Source organism: Centruroides vittatus, unplaced genomic scaffold (genome assembly GCF_030686945.1).
Source record: "Centruroides vittatus isolate TY-2023 unplaced genomic scaffold, ASM3068694v2 contig_1246, whole genome shotgun sequence".
In the NCBI taxonomy this organism is placed as follows: Eukaryota; Metazoa; Arthropoda; class Arachnida; order Scorpiones; family Buthidae; genus Centruroides; species Centruroides vittatus.
Window position 1 is genome coordinate 402,724 of NW_027120796.1, and position 18,129 is coordinate 420,852.

Below are 18,129 nucleotides of genomic sequence, written 5' to 3' on the forward strand. Positions count from 1 at the left end.
TTAATATATTAATTTCTTATTTTACATGTATATAATATCTTCCTATCGTATAATATCGAACCTGCAATAACGGCCTCTTCTTAACAACGGCCACTCTTTTTGCGTTATTTAGAGGTTTGAATGATTTAACTTGCAAAATAATGTTTTAATCCTTTCTTAAAATATATAAATTAATTATTTTTTAAAAAAATTTATCATGTTGGATTCTTTCGATACCATCAGAAAAGGAGGAAAATAGGAGTTCGCGATCTACCAGTTGGAGAGAAAATATCGTTTACGTTTTCATTTGCCTAACAGAGAAAAGAATTTTGTTTAAAACAAAAATTATTTTTACATTTATTTATTAATTTTCAAGTTAAAAATCGAAGCAAAATGGCAATAATAATGAACTGCACAAATTTTTTATTGCAACTAATTAAAAAATAAAGGTACAATTTTCAGAACGTAATTTAATTAAATCGAGTCAATAAATTTTAATTAATTCAAGAAAATAATATTTAAATACACATTTTCGTAGAAAAAGTTACTATAATATTAAAAAAAAAACAAAAATAAATTCGAAAATAAAAATATGACGTCACGAATAATATAAAACAGACGAACTTTAAATTCGAAAATTAAAATATGACGTCACGAATAATATAAAACAGACGAACTTTAAATTCGAAAATTAAAATATGACGTCACGAATAATATAAAACAGACGAACTTTAAATTCGAAAATAAAAATATGACGTCACGAATAATATAAAACAGACGAACTTTAAATTCGAAAATTAAAATATGACGTCACGAATAATATAAAACAGACGAACTTTAAATAAAATAAAAAAATCCAAAAATGTTTCTAAGGCGTGACGTCACGTGTATAAAGAAAACTAGGTGGCGCTGCGGATTTTTGATCGATAATTGAAAGGATGCTAAGCAAGATGTCGTCTTTCACGTTGATGTTGGTCTTAGCAACGGTATGTGGAATCCGCGGCCTAGAAAACACAACGGAAGAAATTCACAGCTCGAACGACTACCACGTTTCTGAAGAGGAAGATAATTCAGTTAACGGAAGCCAGATAGCGGAAGCAACTGCCAATGATCCAGCTACTCCCATTCCGGCGGTGACATTGACTGCATGCGAATTAACTACCCAACGCCGATTAACCGTCATCAAAAGTAGCGCATTTCCTAATCCTTACAATCCTAATATCGATTGCAAATACGTTATTAAAAGACAATCAGAGAATACTTGCTCAGTTACTTTTTTATTCAACGTCTTCGATCTGCAGAGAAGCGAAAACTGCGATAAAGATTATCTTTCGATTGAAGGAGAGAGAATATGCGGGTCTCAACCCATTGGATTTACACGTAAGTTCATTTAATTTACTCTAATGTCACTCGTGCAAACGGCATTAACCCAATCTCTAACTTTTTTCCCACCTCTCTTCCATTCTTCCCACTCCAAATCATCATCATCATCTTCTTCCTCTTCCCATTCTTAAGTCACAAAACTGTTTAAGTAGTTCCTCCACTTGGATCAATATTCTCCTTGTTACTAATTTTAGAATTATTCCGGAAAAATCTCACTTCTAATTGATAAATCATTGTGTTAACTGTACACATATATTCAATAACAACTTTATTGGGCCACAATTTTATTGGACCTATATATTAAGTGAATTTATAAGACCTATAAATTCCCTTAATCCCGAGAACGGTGTTAGATACATAAAAGTCGAGACCAGATATGGAAAGATAATGGGAGGAGGTCCCGATTAACTATGTACGAACTTCCGATATGGACCGGAAGTCACGTGATTTCAATTCAAAAAAATCTCCCCCGAACGGAGTTACATAGATGACGGCAAGGCTCTGTTGTTACCAGGAAAAGTATGATGTACAGGGGCAACTACACTAGAGATCGCGAGCATATATTTTAAATTAAATAAATTAAAATTTTCAGCCTGGCATTGCGACGATGTCGCAATAATTTTTGCTCGTTTGTAATTAATTTCTTTCAATGCCATGTATAACGTCTGAAAGATTCTTCTGCCAAATATTAAACCATAGAATTCGCCATCTTTAACGCTTTGAATACAGATAAGTATTCCATTAATGACGTTCAATCAGAATTGATTGGAATCGATACTTATGAATTTCTACACTAAAGTGTGCCATACCCGGGCATCCAAAAAAAAGTTATTAGGGAGCCCAAAAATAATAGAAAATATCATATAATTTTACAAATAATTAATAGTCGACAAAGAGTTACAGATATTGCGCCCGCCGAGCGGAGGGGCCGAAAAAGCTACCTGTGAGCAAGCCCTACTACAATATTGATGAAGATTGTAGGATTATTTCTTTGGAATTAATCGAGAAAAATGACATGTTTTTTGATGCAAATGCATCGATAAAATAATTACAAGGAGCCATAATCCTTAAAGGAAACAGAATTTACAACACGATAAATAAAAAATAATACAGTACATCCGAATATCTGACAGTCGGTAATATATCTAATCCATAAAAAAATAGGAGAGAGTAAGTATAAATTAGATTAGTACACAAGTAAGAAAAAATAATAAATATATGAAAACATTTATTATTTAATCAAACAAGAGTGAAACATTATGTTTAAGAGATGAAGTAAGAAGCTAGGATGATAATCTCGCTGTAATTTCCTACTAAAATAGAATAAAATAAAATAAATAAAACGCTAAATATTTTCTTTTCTAATAAAATACATTATTACAAATAAATTCCCTTGCCAAAACTTTAAATATAATAATAATAATAATAATTTAACTTTATTTTTCTTCTCCTTAATTATTGAAAATTCTGGACAATCTCCAAAATCAAAGACAAAAATTTCTTTTTTTATTAATTATTTAAGGATATATTTTTTCGGGGGATTATTGTTGTTTATAAGTTTATATAATGGAAAAAAAGTTTATATTTTTTATATTTTTATATGGGATTTTATCATCATAACTTCAACTCGAAAATTCTAGTAGTTGAAGAGAGTTTTTCACGCATCATCCACACTTTCATCTTCTATCAATAAATGAAGCAAACGACAAAAGTTACTTCGCAAACATTTCTTATGCTCTTCAAAAGAAAAGCATTGAAGAAGAATTGCCAAAAAGTAATAGAATTTTTTCACTACCTTCTTTTTCCCCCTTCCTATGTTAAAAGTGCACTTTTCTTCCATTCACTCCAACTTTCCAATGGGAATATATATATATATAAATTTGAATGTTATCCAAACTTTTCTTTAATATTTTGAAATTCTTATTATTCCATAATTATGCTAAAATATTTGTCTGAAAAAGTGTATAAAGATATAAATAACCCGTTTTTTGAATACAGTAAAACCTGCGTAAAACGTAATCGTATATTTTTCCGGGTTTGGCAGGTTTCCGTTTTTAAACTTAGAAAGTCGCTGTGTTTCGAAGGATTTTCCCCGTTTAGACACGTTTTATTCGGGTTCCGTTTAGGACAGGTTTTACTGTATATCATTTGTTTATGTTTAAACGATAACTGAACGAAACTTTTTATCAAAACTCCTAAAAATTCGTACACAGTAAAACCAAAACCTGTGTAAGCCGGAATCGCACGATACCGAATATCGTTTCTACTTTGGAAAGTTTCCGTTTTGAACAGATTTTTTTTAAACATAGAAACTCGCTACGTTTCGAAGAATTTTTCCGTTTTAGACAGGTTTTACTGTATAACTTTTAAAATATTTTGTCGTATTAAATATTAATTCATACAAAAAATTTTTTTATTAAATGCTGCTACATTAGTGAGGTTAAAGATAGGTCCAGTTTGTTTAATTGGTTAAAATTTAAAGATTTTTGACATTATTTCCGGTACAAATTCTACGTGTAAGGAGAAAATAGTTGTAATATTATTCAAATTCGTAAAATATCATTCGTTTAAACAGTATTTTGAGGTACGAATTCAGTTAAAGAGCATGTTAAGCCATCATTTTCAGTGGTAAAATGCACACGTCATCACGTAAGAACCAGTAAAAACTGTTGTTAGAAGATCAAAATGGGATTCCAAAATTAGATACTCAACAGAATTTAAGCCGATTTTTCTCGTAACGTTAACAGGGGAGGCCATTTTTGATTGACTTATAACAAAACAAAATAAGTTATAATGAGATCGACAAATTCACACAGATGCTGTAACGAGAAAATAATTTGCTGCTGCATCGATTCAAAATCTCAAGAAAGAAAATTGTTCCCAGAAAAATATTCCTTAGTAAATAATAATTTCTCCAGTAAATTTATTTAAAAAATAATTTATATATTTTATTATTATTATTTAAATTTATTTTTTAAACTAAACAAGATGTTTCGCTTATTTATTTAAAAAAGAAAGTACAGTAAAACCTGTGTAAACTGGGATTTTAACGTAGAAAAGCGCTCAGTTTTGACGATTTTTTTCCGTTTGGACAAGTTCCGTTATGGACAGGTTTAAAATTCGAGAAAATATAAAAATTTTGGCATTAAAAATACCAATATATTTATTTTTTTCCGGTTTAATTATGTAGTTTATTACTAATTATCACAATTAATGGAACATTTGTGTATTTGCATAATACAGCGCGTGCACTAATTACAATTTTAGCGAAACGATCGTCTTCAACTCTGATACTTGATAGGAATTCGATACTATGTACATGTACCTTTATTATCGGATAAATAAGAAATATCTTAATATATATTTATATTTTAGCTTATTTTTGTCTTACATACAACCCTATGTATTAATTTTAACGGAAAAATCAATTCCACTTCCATTTTGTAATCCGATCCGTGGATTAGTTTAAGAAGTTTAACAAATTCTATTTTATTTGATATCTTTTTTTTTTTCTTTTCGGAAAATTCTTATTTTATTCTCGTTATATACAGAATCGATTTATACAACATCTCCGGGAAATTTAAGATATATTTTAATTAAACTTTTGTCATAAATCGTGAAGTTTACAGTAAAAAAAAAAAAAAAATAACAATTAGGATATAATTCGTTAAGTTGCAATTAAAAAAAAATTGTAGACCTATAAATTTTCACTATCGTCCGTCTGTCTGGCCGTCTTTCATTAATCTCCAGAAGAGTGTTAAATATATAAAAGTCGAGACTATATATATGAAATTCTTAGGGGAAGGAGGTCCTGATTAATTATATACAAATTTGAATTCGTATATTTTCGAAATTTTTGAATTGAAATCAAGTGACTTTATATTCCTGTCTAGACGGAAGTCACGTGATTTCAATTCAACAAGATTTTCCACAGAACGGAGTTTCATAGATAACCTGCACGACTCTGCTGTTATCAGAAAAAGTATGATTTACAGGGGTAAGTTACTAATAATTCGAGATCGAGAGCGTATATTTTATAAATTAAATAAATTAAAAATATGATGAAAAAAATTTCATACCGGCATAAATAATTTTTGCTCGTTATTATTAAAAGATCACACAATTCTCTGACAATTTTCATTAACGAGATGGCGAATTTTGACGTTATTAAGATATATTTTTGCCCGGTAATCGTTGATCACGAGTACATAACATGGTACCATCGCGCAGTTGATCATAAAATGGATGACATTAAAACTCCTTTACAGCCATCCATTTTATAGGGCCATATGTCTAGGGAATTCCACAAGTTCCACAATTTTATATTTTTTAGACGAAGCGTAAATCAATTTCTTTTCCCTCCTCCATGCTTGGAAAATACAATTTCCAATTTAATCAATTGATCTAATTTGGTCCAGTCTAATAAATTATGCTTAAAAGATTGTTAATGCTCGAATTAAATCTTACTTTTTTTTCAAATTTTTTAAGCAATGCACACGATTTTATATTAAAAATTTCAGAAGTTCAAGTAGGCAATAAATTGTTACTTTTAGTTATATTTTGTGCAAACCTCTTTGGTATTAACCCTTCAAGAGTCAAAATCCCAGAATGGTGTTGAAGGGAATTTGGAAGAATTTATATATTTCAAAATGGAAGGAATGTAGATATTGCTTCTGGCACGATATAGAATTACACGGTCTCAGAGCCGAACGTCTTGCTAAATTTGCTAAACGTTTGGGAAATTTGTTACTTTTCCTAGGCGCAAGTTACATAAATAATTAATTTCTTAAAATAAATATTTAACTTAGATATAAATAAATCAATTCTAAAGATTTAGTATTATAATTATTTATATTCAACATTAATATCTTCATTTTTTTTACATCTATATTTATAAAAGTCACAATAGGTTCTTTGGGAATAAGCACAAAATTGCTCTGTAGAACACTTTTTGATAAAGCAATGAAGTAGCAAAATAATACTATGAGCAGCCAAGATCCAGTGAACACTGCAGAGATGTAGGAAGAAATCAAAAAGTGTTTTTTCTGATTAGTTTTACGTGGAAATTTTGTGCTTGCTCCCGAAGAGAGAACAAGAAGCAATTAAAATCAAAATATGTATTTCTATATAGTAGGTAAAGGCTGCGGCGCGATATCGTTATCCTATGGGCAAAAAAGAAGAATTGCACAAAATTTGGTTTAGGGGCCCCTGTTGGAAGGAGGCACCAAACTAATTTTTTTGTAAGAAAATATTTCCTCCAAAACTTTCCTCCGAAGAAAAATGCCTTAAGTCCACATTACACGGGACTACTAATTCAAATTCGCATGGGCCACACGAGGCTATAACGCGCCACTGGTTGAAGGGTTCCATACCGTTTAACGTATCCGCATCTAAGTTTGCACCAATATTCTTCGACACTCTAGAAAAATTACTGTCCTCCAACCACTCTTAAAGCCCACCTACTCTTAAGCACTTGCAATTTATAGTATTTTGTGGCTTCTTTATTGTAAATACTCGATCAATAAGAATACATTTTACTTACAGAGACCATCTTTTTTATCTCCCTCTCCCAATCCAACCTCATCAATCCCCACTCCCTGAAGATCCCCAACAATGGGCTCACGCAATGGGCGCAAACGTGAAGTATGTTTATAATTTATTATGTTCAACAATTTAAGAATATAAATAAATTATTTTAATGTAGCCAACGTATAAATGTTTACATAAATTTAACGAAAGCATCGAGCAAATTAATTTTTGAAAATATTTCCCCCTATTTTACTGTATGCAAAAATAGAATTACAGCACTAAAATAGCAAATACTTATGAAGCAAAATATGCAATAAAGTTGTATTTATGTCCTTCTACCTAGAATTGTCTTATTATGATTACATTACGAAGGCAATCCTCTTAAGATGCCATTCCCCGTTATGAAGTATACCAGTTATCTCGAGAATGGAAGAACTTAGAAAAAAAAAACAAACAACGGTCCTATTATATAAAATTAACGTTTTCTCTACGTTATGACTAGTCCTTGAATTCACTAACAATACATAAATAAAGCTTTAAAATTTGTATAATTTACGAATTACTTGCAAATTTATAATGTAAGAAATTACTTCCTGCGTTATTGATAGTCGACCGTTTTGCTTTAAGTTTTAAATGGTGCTAGAATGGATTTCACGTTTATGAAATTTATTCTGAAAAATATGTTTAAAATTTATATTCTAAAGTGATACATGACTCGAAAATCATGATTTATTCGTACGTTCTTTGTTGATTTACATTTTGTGGTTGATTCCGTAAACATACCCTGATTTAAATCAATGAATTAACCTTAAGATTTAGTATTTTTACATAAGAAAAACGTCAGATCTTTTTATTTACCATATTTTATCAAGAATTTTTCGTTTAAAATTATGAAAAATTTTAAGCAAAATCAATGCTGAAGTATATTAAAGTTCGCTTCGTGATCACTTAATAATTTAAAATATTTTTAGTAATTATGGTATTAAATAAACCATTAGATTACGTGTTAATAAAATTATTTAACATTCAGTTTAAGTAAACTTAACGAATATTTAATTGAGAGCATTAAAATTCTCTTTCCCTCTTTCGACATTGTACCATAAGGCAATTTAATATATAAGTGATTAGTGTCTGTTATTGTTAAACATACGTTTCATCATTTTCTATGGGAGAAAATACATATATACATTAAATTTAAACACGAGACTTCTCCCAAGTTTGAATTTAAATAGGATTATTTATTTTATTTTTATTAAATTTATCTGATATAGAATACGTTGTGTGTGTGTGTCATCACCTCGTTAATACTTCTGAATTATTTACATGTTATAAAATAGTTTATTTGATTGCTCAAAATTCATATTTCATATTTAATACAGAATTAAAGGAAACATTTTTCTAAGTTTCGGTTGATTTTTACATAAATTTACATATTATTCGATCGCGGTTTACGCCGCGCGATTTTTATTGTCCCACATATGGCACGAAAGCGGATATAAATTCAAGTTGAATTTTGTTAAAACTGCATTTTCAATGACCGCTTATCGTGTTAGAAAGTGAGGAAAAAATGGAGGACAATACAATGTACACGTATGCTAATTCTTGTTTATGGATTTTTATTCAAATCTCGAATAAAAATATTACAATAAATCGCTCCTTGTTAAGCGGCTTAAGTAAAATTAATGTGGATTTCAAGAATTTTCTTCAATTAACTTCAAGAATTCGCATCTATAAATTATATACGATGGATATTGTAATATTTCATTATTCTAGAACTTAACAAGTGTATTTTTAAGATGTTTATTGAGGAAATCTATAAAATTCTTCAGAAAATTTCCTCAATAAAATAATTACTGAGGGTGATCCTTTGAAAAAAAAAACTGTGTAGATGGTTAAGGAAGTTAGAGGGAAAATTTTTCAATCGTTAATCGTTTATTGAATTAAGAACTTTCACTGGGGACTTTTCTTAATACGCTTACGATCATTGAGGAAAGTTGTAATAAAGGTTCTTAATTCTTAATTTAATAAACCTTGTTGTTAATGACGAAAAATTTCCTTAATCATCTATACAGTTTTTTGAGAAATTTATTAAGAAAAGTTCCTTAAAAACTGTACAGATGTTTAAGAAATTAAAATAGAACAATTTTCGTCATCAACAATAAGATTTATTAAATTAACAATTAAGGTCCTTCATCGGAAACTTTTCTCGATAATTGTAAGTTTCTTATGAAAATCTTTAAAAAGTTCACCGTGGAAGATTGTTTATAGAATAGAATGTATCAATTTGGAGACGTGAATTTTATAGAAATTTTAAGTTGTGGATGAAGATTCCGAATGGGATTATTTTAAAATGATTTCATCAATCTAACTTCCATACGTGGGTGTCCTCAGAGGGGAAGAACGGCACACTTTCTTCCTGGATTGAGTAAAAAAATTCCACAAAGTTATAATCGTAAAAGGGATTGAGATATATACTTACACCCTAAACCATGGAACGCATTGTCTACCTTGAAAAAAATCCCCTAAAATTATTATGACATCTTCACAATGCCAGGTTGCAATTTTTTAATCATATTTTTCATTTATTTAATTTAAAATATATGCTCTCGATTTAAAATTAATAGTATCTTGCCCCTGTACATCATACTTTCCCTGACAACAACAGAGTCGTGCTGGGTAATCTATGTAACTCCGTTCTGGGGAAAATTTTTAAATTAAATTCACGTGACTTCCAGTTTAGATCGGAAGTTCGTATATAGTTAATCGGGGACTCCTGCTCCCAACCTTTCCACATCTGGTTTGGAATTTCATCTATCTAACACCGTTCTCGAGATTAAGGAATTTATAGGTTTACAATTATTTCAACTTTCAACCCAATGAGGGCTCAATATTGACGGAAGAGACCATCGTAATTATTCCTCTAAAATCGGGTATTCTATATGCAATTCTCGTTACAAAATTTATTTTTCAGGTACAGTCCAATTTTCCGAAGCGGATGAAAAGATAGTGATGACGTTCCACTCAGATAACGTCACATCTGGAGTCGGATTTATGGTTACGGTCGTGCAACAAGAATGCCCTTCTCCCGCATGCGACAAGAACTTCACAGAAACTCAATTCGACATGAAGAGTCCAAAATTTCCATTTTCTTACGACAACAGACAAAATTGCATCTACACCATACTGAAAAATAATCCGAACGTGTGCAGATTGAAATTCGAGGTAAGATCGTTTGACGTCGAAGATGGAGAAAGATGCGAAGCTGACTATTTTGAAGTCAATGGCGACAGATTGTGCGGTATTCTTTTAGAAGGACAAATTGGTAAGAATTTTTTCTCATTTTTCTTCTTTTTTTATTTTTTACATATTCGAAATTGATTTATCAACAGCACTCGACACGTTAAATTCAATAATGAAAAGCGTTCCAATGAATAGACCCGTCGATAATTTCATATTGCATGTCTTTTTTTTCTATCCTCTAAGCGTTTTTATTGAAATTTTCTTGGAAAAAAGTTAAGAATAAACTTCTCTATTATTTATTTTTATAGTAAAATTGAAATTATTCAGAAAATTTCGTGATATTCGCATCCTTTCCGTAGACTTTTAAACATTAAAATCACTTTTAAAATATTTTTATAACAATGAATCGATTTCAAATTTAAATAATTTAAATTTTTATGTATCAAACTTCCGCATTAATAGCCTATTACCTCCCTTGTTAACTTCCTAAAACGATAATATAACGTCTTTTTATTGTTTTTAGATACATTTCGAGGTATTAAAATTTTTATTTAAAGCAGATTCTTACGTTTATCACCCATACCATTAAAAGTGTCTGAAGTTCTCGTACCTTGTAAGCTATGAAAAATCCTGTTAAAAAAATATAATTATTCTGCTTATTTAATCCGAATTCGTGGCAACTTTCACTCAGTTACTCCTGAAGAACTTGAATAATTTTCGAATTTTGGAGTCTTAATTTCTATGCCACCTAACACCACAACTTTAAGACCTTAAGATACAATTACAATTTAATTATTAACTTACAAAAATAAATTATTTTCTCGGTTTATTTTATAATGTATAATTATATTTCTAATACAACATTACTATTATACTATAAACTCGTTAATATATACAAGGGCTCACCGGTAACCGAGTAGATAAAAGCCACAAAACTGATAATTGGTCGTGATTCCGGCCTGAGTAAGGGACAGTTTCCCATAGAAACAGTAATTTATGAAGATTATATATATATATAAAGGAATTTATACTAATTCTATTTATAAAATTTCAATTTGTTTAACATATTTCATAGACGATACAAACAATTTATATATGTATGTATATATTAAGACATTCATCTGTAACGTTAATAATGAAATTGGAGACTGTGATGTTGGTCGGAAAATTATGTTTAAAAGTTTTGGAAATTGCTTTTACCACGTTTACTAGCAATTATTATTCTCCAGTGAAGAGTAATTCCGTGACTGACGTGTTATGAATGAGTTTGTAATCTCATTCATTCATTTTAAGTAACCAACGCTGGAATTTAAAATGGCTGGTGTATTACACGCTTGAATGATATGTGCTGGCTGCAATATAATTCATTTCCTCCTTCCCCTGTCCGTAATGTGTTTTTTTATAAATGGAATTTTTATATATAATTAATTATACATTTCTCGGTTTACACGTAAGAAATTTATTTTATTTTCTTTTATTTTTCTTAAATAATTTCGCTTTCCCCCTCCTTCCAGTTGTGAACTTCGGTAGAGAAAATGTTTAAATCATATTACAATGAATATATTAAGTTTTATATGCATCCTCCATATAAAGGTCATTTTTATCCATATATCCTCCAAATAAAGGTCATTTTTATGCTCCATTCGGTGTCCGCTGTTTACAGGTTTTGACTGTAATATTTTTTGAATTACTAGAAAAGTAATTTTAAAACATTAAGAATTAATATTAGGCCAAAACCTGTGAACAACGGACACCGACGACGGGGACATATAAAACGGTCGTTTGATTCTGTATGCATTTTTAAACAAGAATGCATATAAAATAACCTCCAAACAAAGACCATTTTTATATGCATTTTTGTTTACAAGAAATGTTCGCTGTTTACAGGTTGTCGTTATTGGAGGTTTATTGTATTATTATTATTATTAAAGAACTATTCGTTTTATTTGTTTATTAAATTAGTAAATAAAATAGACTTAAGTAAGCTTCCTGGAATAATTTGAGTTGTTTTAATTAATTAATTAATTAATTTATTTATTTATTTAGGATAAATAATTGAAAAATAATTTAGTTAATCCAATTAAAGAGGAAAAAATATAGAAAAAAAATTATTATCGTAATTTAATAATAATATTTGTTTACATATTTTATCTTCATTTTAAATAAATTTATTAATATAATTTTATAAAAAAAAAAAAAAATACAAAAGTTCTTAATTTATTAAAAGTTTAAAATATTATTTTTATATTTATTTTTAGTTATTACATATAAAAATAGATTCGAAATTACTTTTAAAACCTGCGTAAAGCGGAACGAACACTTAACAATATTTTTTCCGCTTTGAACAGGTTTTTTTTTTAACATAGAAAATCGCTCCTCTTCGAAGAATTATTTCCGTTTAGACAGGTTTTCGTCTTATTCATCTTCCATTTACGGCAGGTTTACCTTTAATAACCATAATAAACACACAAGAACTGTAATTTATTATAAATTAACCTCTAAAACGTTTATATTATTAATATATATTTTACTGGTTCCAAAGTGGAATTTTTGAAAACTATTAAAATTTTCATCGTTTAAAAATTCTTTATATATATATATATATATAGATTTGTTGACCTCGCTTTCTATCGATTTAAAAATAAGAGGAATGAAGGTAATTTGAGCAAAGTTTAGAGAAATAATAAAGATATGGATTTAGAATGAATGAATAAGGGAAAAAAGACATGGGAGAGTGCAACGTGTTCCTTATAAAAATCGATTCGTGGGGGCAGAGAAAGGGGGAGGAAAACCGAAGCAAAAGTTAAATAAATGGAAACTAAATAGGGATTAATTGAAGCCAGGCTGAAAGGTTGTAGCGGGTACAAATAATGCTTTCTGGGCCATTATCTGTTTTAAATGAAAACAGAAGAGATAATTTCACCTAATTTAAGACTTTATCTACCATGCGAGGTTATGCGAGATCGCCTTTTAAAGTAATTCCTAATTATATTGCCTTGTGAGAGTAGTAAAAGTTGGCTTGGAAAAACATTACCACGCGGCTCTTCTCAGAACAAATCAATATTTGTAAACTCTAGAGCGTTGTTAAATATTCAGAATAATCGTTTTTAGGATATTAAATTGCACTATAATTTTTATATGTTATTAAAATTTAAAAAAAAAAGAAATAAAATAATAAGAATTCGCCCCGGATAGAATGGATAGAAGCGTGAATTGTTAAGTATAACGTTAAACTCTCCAATTATCGATAATGACTTTGTGATGGATTTTCCTCTTCCTTTTTAAATCCCTTATCAGAATATTCACTTTGGCAATCAATAAAAATTAGGAATATCGATTTATAATTATAGTTTTTAAGTAGATAACAGTGTGTAGTGTAATTATTTCTTAATTGCTTAACTTGAATTTATGATGGTTTACAAGAATATATAAAAGAGTAAAAAAAAAAAATTTAATAAATTTGATGACAAAACCACTCCTACCCTTCGTCATTTTCATTACATTATTCAATTTAAAACTTTAACAAGCATTAAATTAAGAAATAATCGATTTTTACGTAGTCTAGACTTAAGTCTCTCAATCTTTAACGTTCACCCCCTACCGGAATAGTGAAAAATTAGCTCGCGAACTACCCGTTGTGAAATACATCCCGCACTGGATTGGCAATGTACCGAATTCATTCGGAAACGTAAATGTTTGAATTAAAGATTTATACGCACCGATTTGCATATATAAATCTCCTTTTAAGCAATTTCCGCTTAGAAAATTCCTGTCTAACCATCTGTTGAAGTGAGAATTGTAATGAGAAATATTGTGTAAAATTCAAATGATTCTATTTGATTGATTAATCGTGAATTTAAGCCACTTTATTCCGTGGTTTATGTTTAGTCTAATGGAAATTCTTCATTGTTCTGGGCACAGATTTATAGCGTTAAATTGATGGAACCTAACTCTCCAGATAGTAACCACTTGTGAATTGTACTTCATTATTTGTCATACTGCAGTAAATCTTTCTACATCCGTCAATACCCCGAAATGTCAGATTATCCGACTTGGAATTGTTTCATTTAAAATGAAATTTGAAACAGTCTGAAACGATAAATCACAGGAAATATCTAGATTTTATATCATATTTTCCTCCCAACTTTTCATATAAGTTTAGTAAGTTGTTACTAAATCAATATATATTTACAGTATAAACCTCCGAATAGCGGACACCGTCGGGACCGTGAAGTATGTCCGCTATTTAGAGGTAAATATAATAGATGACCCGCCTGGCAATTTTAAAAATGTCCGTTAATAGAGGTTTCACTGTATTTGTTTCATACGTTTGTCTGTTCATCCATTCTCACGATTTCTCCGAAGTTAAGAGAATTACAAACTTAAATTTTTCTATTGATTTTGGCGTCTGGTTGTCTGTCTATTCGTAACGATTTCTCGGAAACTAAGTACTAGATTAGTGGAAAGGACCATTCACCCGTACAATATCAATTTTTTTTTTTTTAAGGAATAAAAATAATGAAATATATATATTTTTAAATTTTTACTTTTTCCAGTCGACGTGGATTTTTCTGGGGACATCCTGATCGCCCGATTTCACAGCGACGACGTCACAACACGTGACGGATTTCACTTCGAAGTTACACAAGAAGAATGCGCGGACATTTCTCCTATTTCGCAACAGAAGAGGACCAGTATACAAGAGCCAATTACAATAGCGAATGACAACGTAACGTCAGCCGAAAGCGGTTCGGATATCACAACAATTGTCCTAACAACGACAGACTAGAAAAATACAAAAATTCACTCTCCTTTTTTCCGTTTGATATAAGACACAACAACAAAAAAAAAACTTCACAAAATTTGTCTTTTTACATTATTTATCTTTTACTACCGTCTTGATATTCATATCACGAGACAAAAAAAAAATACATAATAAAAAGACATTTACAATTTAAAAAAAAAAATAATAATAATAATTCGTAAGAAGGTGTTAACATTCCTCCACTTGTCATTTTCTATTAAAAAAAAATTACAGATTAACAGAATTATCATACAATAATGGAATTTTTTTTCCCCTAAAATTGAATTTTTTTTCTAGAAATATCATTTTTAAATCCCGTTTTAATAAATTAAATAAATCAAAAAGTATTTTTTTTTTAATAGAAAAAAAAAGTAAATTTATTAAAGAATTTAAAACTTTTTCTCGATATTTTATTCATTTCCATTAAAAAATCAATTCTAAATTCTTCCATTTTTAACACATAAATAGGAAATATTTAATTGTATTTTTTTTAGATAATAATTCAATTTTTTTTATATAAGAAATTTATTTTTAAATATTTCTTTTGTCGAATTTAAGAAAATGTTAAAGATGAAGTGGATTTTTAAATGACAGAATAAGAAAAAAAAAAAAACATTTTAACAGACTCATTTCAAGTAAAAATATTTGTCTTCCATTTTTATAGATGAAGAATATACTTACCCCCTTTCAGTATGCATTTTTATTATTAAGGATTTGTATTTTAAAGTAGAAATCTTTGTTCTTTCATAGTTTATTCCATACAAAATGCTTGGAATTTATCCAAAATCTGATATGTGGTTAACACCATCTTAGGATATGTGTAGATTATTCAAAAAAAAAAAAAATGATACATTAGCATTAAATTTACATATTAAACTATCTAAAGAATGTTATTAATGTATTAAAAAAAGGAAATTAATTCTTAATAAAATTTCGTGTTTCATTCTATACATATATTTTTAATTTATACTTTGAAAATATATTTAATTTGATCTAGATTTTAAGATTTTATTTTCGTAAATATTTATATACAATTATTGTATAATAAATATAAATAAATAAATAAATATATATATATATATATATATATAAATATATATATACACTATATACCAGAAGTTCCCAACTTGAATTTAGAAGGGTTAAATCGTAAGATTTTTGAATTTTATCTTGGAGTTTACGTGCGGTTATTAATTAAAATATGAATTTCCTATTTTAATTCGTGATAATCGCTGACGATTTTTCCCGATTTTCGGGTTATTTTGGCAATATTCGCCGATGATCTGCAATCAAAAGCATTGATAAAATCGCTCCTTCAATCGATAACGTTGGGGGCTACTGGTGTATTTATTACTTACGTCACAAACCATCCATTGAAAGTCCGTCAAGATGTGTAACGTGTCCAAAAAAAAACAAGAAAAATCACTTCAAATCTCTCTTTTTTAGATTGTCTTTCGTGTTTATCGATTCCATCCTCGTTTGTTTATTAAACGGAAGGTAATTAGTTATAATTAGATTAAAATATAATATAGGAATCCTGAGTTGGAGGAGAAATTATACACGCATATATACATACATACATACAAAGAATACGATATTATGTATCACCATCTATTAAGAGTGATACCCCGAGAATAGGAAGAATCTTTTTATAGATACTAAATCTAATTTTAATGTACAAATTTTAAGTTTAAATAAGTCTAGATTAAAGGATAAAACATTAAAAAAATAATAATAATAATGTAGATTTAAGGTAAGATACTTAAAATAAAATTAAATAAATTTCACTACTGTTTATCTACCCTGTACTATTGTACTTTAGAAAGAATTCTAATGTTGTAGTTGTGGTTAAATTATGTGATTATTATCCAAAAAAAATTATTAAAAAAATTAAATAAAATAAACAATTTGATGAATAAAATGTTGATGTTCCGAATATCTGAGTAGTAATTATTTTAAAGTAAACAATATATTTATTGTCTAGATGTATTTTTGTGTAAGAGGATAATTTGTTTGTTTTTAAAAATATTTTATTTATAGTTTAGAATGATGTAACAGTGTCAGATTAATTTAAAATATTTTCCTTTTATTCTTTAAATAATGTATAAATTGTGTATTGCATGATGTTATTTGGAAACGGATCTATAGACAAAGGGATCGATATGCTGCATGAAAAAGCTATAGTGTAAACAAGAATACCTAAGAAGGAAATTTGGTACAGAGGTATTTCTTTTCTTTTCTTTTTTTTTCGTTTTACGAAATTATTAAATAATATTTTTAATTACGTATAAATTTACTATGAAATGTAATCTTTATTATTCGAAATTTAAAGTTTTACATTACACGCAATTTAATTAATTGTGGCCGGTTTGGTAAAATGTTGCTGCTGCTGCTACTGCTTTGTTAATTTAATGGACGATGAGTTGTAGCGCTTTTATAATGTAATTAATCGAATAGAAAAAAATAGTGTCGAAATATTATCTAAAATTAGTTGTATGTAGAGTTGAGAAAGTAAAAAATTAGATTTATCTTATGGCTAAGTTGAATAATAGGTGATAAAAATGGATTCTGAGCTCTGACAGAAAATTCGAAAGATTGGAAATCGACATTTAGAGCCATCGAGAGAGAAGACGATACAAATTACCAAGGAATGAGGGGCTTAGAGAACTGGTAAAAACTGAATCGTATCCGGTGGCTAAAAATGTAAGGGATATTTCGTACAGGCCTCACGTTTTTGGGACTCCGAAAAAGTTTGGTTTTATTCATATAAAGCAACGCGACACGTGGGTCATATGAGTCAGCAAATGACCCATGTGTGGAGGGAAGTCTTATTATGAGAAACTGGACCCTATGTAGGTTGTTATACACGTAAGAAAACCCGGAAAAATCCACGTGGCCAGGCGCGAACCCGTAGTGTTTAGTGGTAATATCCACCTGGCCACTGGTGGTTTCCGAACCTTACAGATAATCGGTTATTATAATAATTCGCTGTATTCTATTGGAAAAAAGTCATCATTTTTGTAAAATATTATTATTTAAAGAGTAGTGAGATAAAGGGGGTCGTTTATATCCCCATTAGGGTCTGACTTAATGACGATTTTACTCGTTATTAGCATTTACAAGTTTTTTAATAAAATCCATCTCTATCCTCAAAATTAAGCTCTTCAGCATTTTATAATAATTAAAAACATAAA

At 29.0% G+C, this 18,129-nt stretch overlaps 2 protein-coding genes across 2 annotated transcripts in view; one reads left to right on the forward strand and one right to left on the reverse strand.

Annotated features, from left to right (window-relative positions):
- The window catches only part of LOC136988223 (heat shock protein beta-1-like), a 165,718-nt gene that overhangs the window by 49,983 nt on the left and 97,606 nt on the right, over positions 1-18,129 (reverse strand). The gene's annotated exons all lie outside the window — the stretch shown is intronic.
- Positions 893-14,933, forward strand: LOC136988210 (embryonic protein UVS.2). The gene is made up of 3 exons (XM_067286054.1): positions 893-1,359; positions 9,863-10,213; positions 14,688-14,933. The coding sequence occupies exons 1-3, from the start codon at positions 918-920 to the stop codon at positions 14,918-14,920; spliced, it is 1,026 nt and encodes a 341-aa protein (XP_067142155.1). The 5' UTR covers positions 893-917; the 3' UTR covers positions 14,921-14,933.

What these genes read in the sequence shown, in the direction of transcription:
- LOC136988210 (XM_067286054.1), top strand. Translation starts at nt 918, where the DNA reads ATGCTAAGCAAGATGTCGTCTTTCACGTTGATGTTGGTCTTAGCAACG. An exon ending in TCAACCCATTGGATTTACAC is followed by an intron (nt 1,360 to 9,862) that starts GTAAGTTCATTT and finishes TTTATTTTTCAG; the next exon opens with GTACAGTCCAATTTTCCGAA. An exon ending in TCTTTTAGAAGGACAAATTG is followed by an intron (nt 10,214 to 14,687) that starts GTAAGAATTTTT and finishes TACTTTTTCCAG; the next exon opens with TCGACGTGGATTTTTCTGGG.